A 6458-nucleotide genomic window follows, 5' to 3' on the forward strand; every position below is an offset into this window, starting at 1 on the left:
TAGAAGGAAAACTATCAAACAGGAAGGACACCTACACCAAAACCCCATCAGTACATCACCATCATCAAAGACCAGAGGCAGATAAAACCACAAAGATGGGGAAAAAGCAGGGCAGAAAAGCTGGAAATTCAAAAAATAAGAGCGCATCTCCCCCGGCAAAGGAAATGATACTTTTATTCTGCAATAAGAAACAAAAGGTCTCTAGTGAATGGTATGTTCAGTAATGGTTACTTTTCTAAGAAAATGGATGACAAACATTTAACTTAAAATATGTTTAATCAACATATATTATGCATCAAGAGAACTGTCATTATATCTTCTTCCAAAGGTAGTAACTACTTGAGGAACAATGTGTCAATTTATTACACGCAAATGCAAAAGTTGTGTTGACTTCTCATTTTGTGAACAGATCTTTTAATTTAGATAAAATGACATTTCTTTGAATTTAATGATACTAATTTTGAATTCCACATTTTTGTGTATATGTTTTAAAAGAGGAGAAATAGTTGTTAATACTTTGGCTCCATTACCAAAATAACTTAGCAAATAGTTACCAAAGATAGCTTAAAATCACTATAATTAGATGATTAAAACAGAAAAGCAGTTCTTTTCAACTGATTTGATATTATTTTCATCAAATTCTTGAATAATTATAATAATTTTATGAAAGTTTATACTGAGGAAATGGAAACACCTAGCCTCTATAATTCAGGAAAAAATTCAACATTGAGGACAGTACTGTTGGTTATGTGGTGATAATGACAAACACACATATTGATAGAGCAAAATATTGTAGGAAGATCGAGGTTTTACTAAATGAAGAAAGATGTGTAGCAGAAATATAATCAGAATTGTTTGTGTAACATACATAATTCATAATCATATAATCATGATAAGGTATTTTGCAAACCAAAATAGTTGTTGCCCAGATTTACACACACAAAAAAACACACGACATACACATATATATGTACACAATATACATCTACACATATATGTGTGTATAAATAAACATATGTGTATATATACATATACATGTCACTACACTGTAGAAGTTAAAATATTGGTAACTTTTAGTTTTTGTGGGTGGTAGCTTCACAAATGTGAAAGAAAAGGAAAGAAAAAAAGACAAAGGATGGGCAGGGAAGGACATAACAGGACAGGAAAGAAAAGGGAAGGAAGAGGGACAAGCAGGGATCAATAATAAGGGTGTCTTGTAAACCAAGGACTATGATGAATTTGTACATCTGAAATTCATATTTAAAAGGTTTTAATGCTTTCTTTTCTACCTGTCTGAGATTCTCTCTCTATGAAAACTGATCAAATGTTGGAAGGTAAGTTTCAAGTGCGCAGAGAGGCCATGGGAGATGGCAAGAAGGAAGTTGGTGAAATAAATTTGGGGTACACGGGCTTTTAGGTCCCTCAGGGACTCTCGGGCGGTGATGTCCAATAGAGAGTTGGCAAAGTTGATATGAGACACGGAGAAGGGAATAGCCTGGAGATGTAGATCTGGGAGTCATCGGTGCTTTCTGGAAATGAATGAGATCACACAGGGAGAGACAACTTGAGGACTGAGGAGAGAGGAGGCCCAGGACAGAACCCCAGGAACACCGCCACTCAAGGTGGCAGCTCAGCTTCCTGGCAGGCGTCACTACCCCGGGCTCTGGAGTCAGGCAGAGCCAGTATTGAAAGTGGGCTGTGGAGTTCTGGGGCTGAGCCCTCTTGGCAAAGTCGGGTACCCTCTTTGATCAGCTGTCACACCTGGCGATAATGGGCATCAGAGAGAGATGCCTTGCGAGGATGCTGTGAGCTGCGTCAGGTAAAGCACCTGGGGTCAGAAAGCCACCCCTCCTCCTCTTCTCCGCGACCCCACTTTGCTACACAAACGCACCGAGACTCCGACAGTCCCCAGCCTCCGGTCCCTCAGGGATGGAAGATGAGGTATGTCAGGCAAGAGGGGGCGCCGAGCTCCAGGGTGAGGTGTGTCGGGCAAGAGCTGGGCCGAGCTCCAGTGACGCGGCGCTCACGTGATCCGTCGGACGCCTACGTGGGCACCAGCCCCCACGCCAGCCCGCCAGCCAGCCCAGCGGTCGGGTCCCGGCGCCCGCGCAGAATAAGCTGTCTGAGCTGCCCAGACTGCTGGGGAGCAGCGAGCCGGCTTCCGCGAGCCGGAGGAAGCACAGGCGTGTCCTGGGTACCCGCAGGTCAGTGTGAAAGCGGGCGCTGTCGGCGGCCCCTGGGACAGGGGTGGAGGGGGCTGGCAGTAGGATTGGGGAGGGAGCGGAGAAGGAATCCTGTAGATTGGTGAGGAAGGGGATGCCTGCGGAGCGGACCGGGGTGGGGACAGGGGAGGGAGAACTCCCGAAGCGAGCCTGGCTCGCCTTCACGACGCCCCCTTGCACTGAGTCATCCATCCATTTTTAGTGCTAGAAATGAGGGGTGGGGGTAGCGACTCCGCAGTGCGACAGTGAAACGTAGACATATTCTAGAAATAATCCCTTCTCACAATCTACGCCCATAGAAACACTTGATCTCCGCAAAAATGGGGTGGCGCTGGGGCAGGTTGTCTCAGGGAAGGGGGACACAGAGACAAACGCAGTTTGGAAAGCATCCTGGTTTGGTGCCCGAGGCCTGGAAAGAAATGGCGGTTGGGGTGCGGGGGATGTAGGGGAGAAAAACGTTGGGTGAACAGGGCCTGGACTCAGGAAAGGGAACCGAGTCCCCTGTGAGCCCGCTGAGCGCGCAGTCCCTGCCCCTGTCTCCTATCTGTCCGCAGGTCTGCGCGTCTGTTGTTCCCAGCGCTCTAAGAGGCCTGAAAAGGAGGAGCAACCTGTCCAGAATCCCCCGCAGGTTCGTGAAAGCAGGGGGCTGCATGGACAGGGGCCCACAAGGGTTGAGAGTGTGAAGGACCCAGCTAGGGCCGAATCGGGGCCCCTGCCCTTCCACCCACCCACATGAACACACACCTTACCAGGCTGAACCAGTGCAGAGAAGGTGGCAGGGCCTGTCAGGGAACAGCTGGCTCACGTGTGTGGGAGGAGTGGCAGGCTATGTGGTGGGCAGAAGGCCCTCTTGGAGGTCCGGTCAGCTTAGGGGAACCCTCACCAGGGGTGAGATGCAAGTAGTATCCAGACCTGCATTCCACGCCAGGCCCTCAGTCTCCCATGTCTCCTCTTTGTCTCCCCTTCCCTCAACCCGCATCCCCCAGGAAAGGAAAAGGAGGGGAAATCTCGACATGGAAAAATTCTTCAATGAAAATGAAGGAATGCTTTGGAACCAAGGAAAGATAGAAAATGAAGAACAGCCACCGGACGAGGGAAAGCCAGAAGTAGCTTGTACTCTGGAAGACAAGACGTTAGAAAACGAGAGAAAGACAGAAAACAAGGGCAAGACAGGAGATGAGGAACCGTTAAAGGATAAAGAAAAGCCAGAGAGTGCAGGAAAGGCAAAAGGAGAAGGAAAGTCAGAGAGGAAGGGAAAGTCAGAGATGGAGGGAGGATCAGAGAGAGAGGGAAAGCCAGAGAGAGGGGGAAGGGCAGAGGGGGAACGAGAGCCAGACAGTGAAAGAGAGCCAGAGAGTGAGGGAGAGCCAGAAAGTGAAAGGAGGTCTGCAGGAAAGCGCCCAGCTGAGGATGATATACCCAGGAAAGCCAAAAGAAAAACAAACAAGGGGCTGGCTCAGTACCTCAAGCAATATAAGGAAGCCATACATGATATGAATTTCAGCAATGAGGACATGATAAGAGAATTTGACAACATGGCTAGGGTGGAGGATAAAAGGAGAAAAAGCAAACAGAAATTGGGGGCGTTTTTGTGGATGCAAAGAAATTTACAGGACCCCTTCTATCCTAGGGGTCCAAGGGAATTCAGGGGTGGCTGCAGGGCCCCACGAAGGGACACTGAAGACATTCCTTACGTGTAGTGTCCCTGGCAGGCATTTATCAGGCCATATGTTTTAACCTTATGGTAATACTTTGCTTTAGTTGTTCCTCCTGCTACCAGTAGCCTTTTGACCCACCTGCCAGTGCTTGCTTGCTCTGTTTCAGTAGCAGATTTTCACACCTGTGCATTTCAGAGACGTCATGATTCATGGAAAAATAAAGCAGCTTGTAATATCATCTGCAGAATCTGTCTGTTTTTGTTAAATACATGAAAGGTTAACAGTGGTTTTCTGAGTTGTGAGCTAGCAGGTGATTTCATTTCTTTGTTTTCTTTCTTTCTACTAATCTTTCTTTTCCCAGAGAACACAAATTACTTTTCTCACAAAAATAATAAAATATTTTTAAAAATCAGAACACAGTATGTAAAAAACAAAGAGAATAACTGTCCAGTGAACTTATGAAGTTCAGTAGAGACACTTAAAGTTCTTGTTGTCAGAACTTAAAACGATAGGTAAAATTCACATTACCTACCTGTGGGACTCATCTGGAGAAGTCAACCTGGGGTTATTACAGATCCATTGCTCTAATGGACAGTCTTGTTGTTTGTCAAATGGAGATAATACTTCGCTTTTCAGAACTGCTGAGTGGGTTGGATGAGGTAGAGAATATATGTGTTGGGTTGACATCTACCTTCTCCCCTGCTCTAGCAGAAAAAATACCCCCTCAGACACTTGGAAGAGAACTAGGGTAAATCTTACCTGTATCCAGGAATAAGTCTAGGAAACTGAAAGGTGGGTGCCATCCTCTCTTAGACAATGTCATGTCCACTGGGCACTGCGCTCCTTCTTATAAATCTTGCACCCTCCTAAAGCTCCCATTGATGCTGATGGGCTGAAGTTCTCAAGATAACAAGGTCTGGTTGATTTCCCTGGAGTCCCCAGTGAGCCAAGCCTACTGACCCCATTCCACGACACCTACGAAAATGTGGATAAAGTCCCTTTCCTCACTTTAGAGTTATACTCGCCCAATAGGGTAACACCTCAGTGATACTTCAGTCCCTGGGGGATTTCAGATTTTTAGTAAAACAATTGTTTCTATGCTTGTTGGTTTGGAAGTGTTTGCATACAGCCATCTTTCCACCAGATTCAAGGATAGAAGGCTGGGGTAAAATTTGAGTGACACACATTCATCTGTTCTCATCTGTCAGTGACTTGTATGCTTGACTCATCTTTCCTTAGAGGAATTTCTCTTCTAGGAAAGTTCTTCCAGGTCTCACCTTACCAGTTTAACACCCCTACCCACATTTGTAATTTTTAGAGCAATGCTACTCAAATAGTGGTTCATGGACTAGCTGCATCAGCATCAACTGAAAGATAGAAATGTAGAATCTCAGATCCTCACCCCAGACCTACTGAATGAGAATCTTTTCTGGTTTTAATAAGATCTGCAGGTGATTCCTGTACAACTTAAAGTTTGAGAAGCAAGGTTAATGAGGAAACTCTCAGTCTTCCCAATTCCACCTTCTCATGATACATGTGCCTAGAAGGATAAACACATGTGCTTCATAGGATGCACATCACATACTTTTAAATGGACCTGTGTTTGTCAAACTGAAGTTTCACCTTCCTACATTTGCAGAGTTTAAAACAAATTCAGCAGGTCAAGACCTGCAATATTTTTAAATGAAATAGGATATAATAGATTCAACCAGAACCAGATAGTAAACATCACATTATATGGCAGGTAGGCAGGATTAATATTATTTTCTGAAATTTGTATTTCAGTTATGTATATTTGAACAATATGTTTCTGACTGTGGGGTGAGGTTTTCTAAAATTGAGGAACATTGGACTCTGCTTGTCAAAGCACAACCTGTTCTTTATCCTGGTATCCCTAATGCCTAGCACAGTGCCTGACAAGTAATAGGTTCTTGATAAATTTGTAAATAATAATACCTGAGTCAAGAATTCTTGTCCAAGATCATTCCCTGTCTACATAAATAACTGTGGACTCTATATCTCTAGCAGCATTTACTTGCAATTCTAAAAGGAACACCATGGAGAAGGGTTTGTACCACGAATTTAACCTTATCTCATTTATTAATGCATTTTTAAAGTATCCTAGTTTGTCACATGTCAGAATCACCTTAAGACTTCACCAAAAATGTGAACTTATAATCCCCACATCAGATCCACTAGGTGGAGCTCTATAATTTCCATCTTAAGCAGGCTGCCTAGGTGATTCTGATTCATAATAAAGGCTAATCACTACTGATTTATATATTCATTATGATCTCGATCATATTAACTGTAAACCATAAGTTAAGCAGAAAAAAAGATTTTACAGTGTCTCTTTTTTGGTGGGGAAGGTGAAGGCTTTTCTAAGTTCTAAAACAAAGGTTAAGAGTAAAAATCCATAAACTCAAGGTTTAATATATTTATTGCATAGAACCTGAAAGTATCTTTAGAGCAAACCACACCTATAAACAAAGGCAAAGTCAAAGCATATCATAGTATAGTGTATTTCCTCCTCCAGATGCCATGATAACTGTGGCAGCTGAACAGTTCCACTGCTAAA

General features: G+C 44.1%; 1 protein-coding gene across 1 annotated transcript; it reads left to right on the forward strand.

Annotated features, from left to right (window-relative positions):
• Positions 1-2076: 2076 nt before the first annotated feature.
• On the forward strand, positions 2077-4118 carry TCEAL2 (transcription elongation factor A like 2). The gene is made up of 3 exons (XM_005595331.4): positions 2077-2204; positions 2777-2850; positions 3209-4118. Exon 3 carries the CDS (start codon positions 3236-3238, stop codon positions 3920-3922), a length of 687 nt encoding a protein of 228 aa, XP_005595388.1. The 5' UTR covers positions 2077-2204; positions 2777-2850; positions 3209-3235; the 3' UTR covers positions 3923-4118.
• The last annotated feature ends 2340 nt before the right edge of the window (positions 4119-6458 follow it).

Source organism: Macaca fascicularis, chromosome X, assembly GCF_037993035.2.
Source record: "Macaca fascicularis isolate 582-1 chromosome X, T2T-MFA8v1.1".
NCBI classification, from domain to species: domain Eukaryota; kingdom Metazoa; phylum Chordata; class Mammalia; order Primates; family Cercopithecidae; genus Macaca; species Macaca fascicularis.

What these genes read in the sequence shown, in the direction of transcription:
- TCEAL2 (XM_005595331.4), top strand. Translation starts at nt 3,236, where the DNA reads ATGGAAAAATTCTTCAATGAAAATGAAGGAATGCTTTGGAACCAAGGA.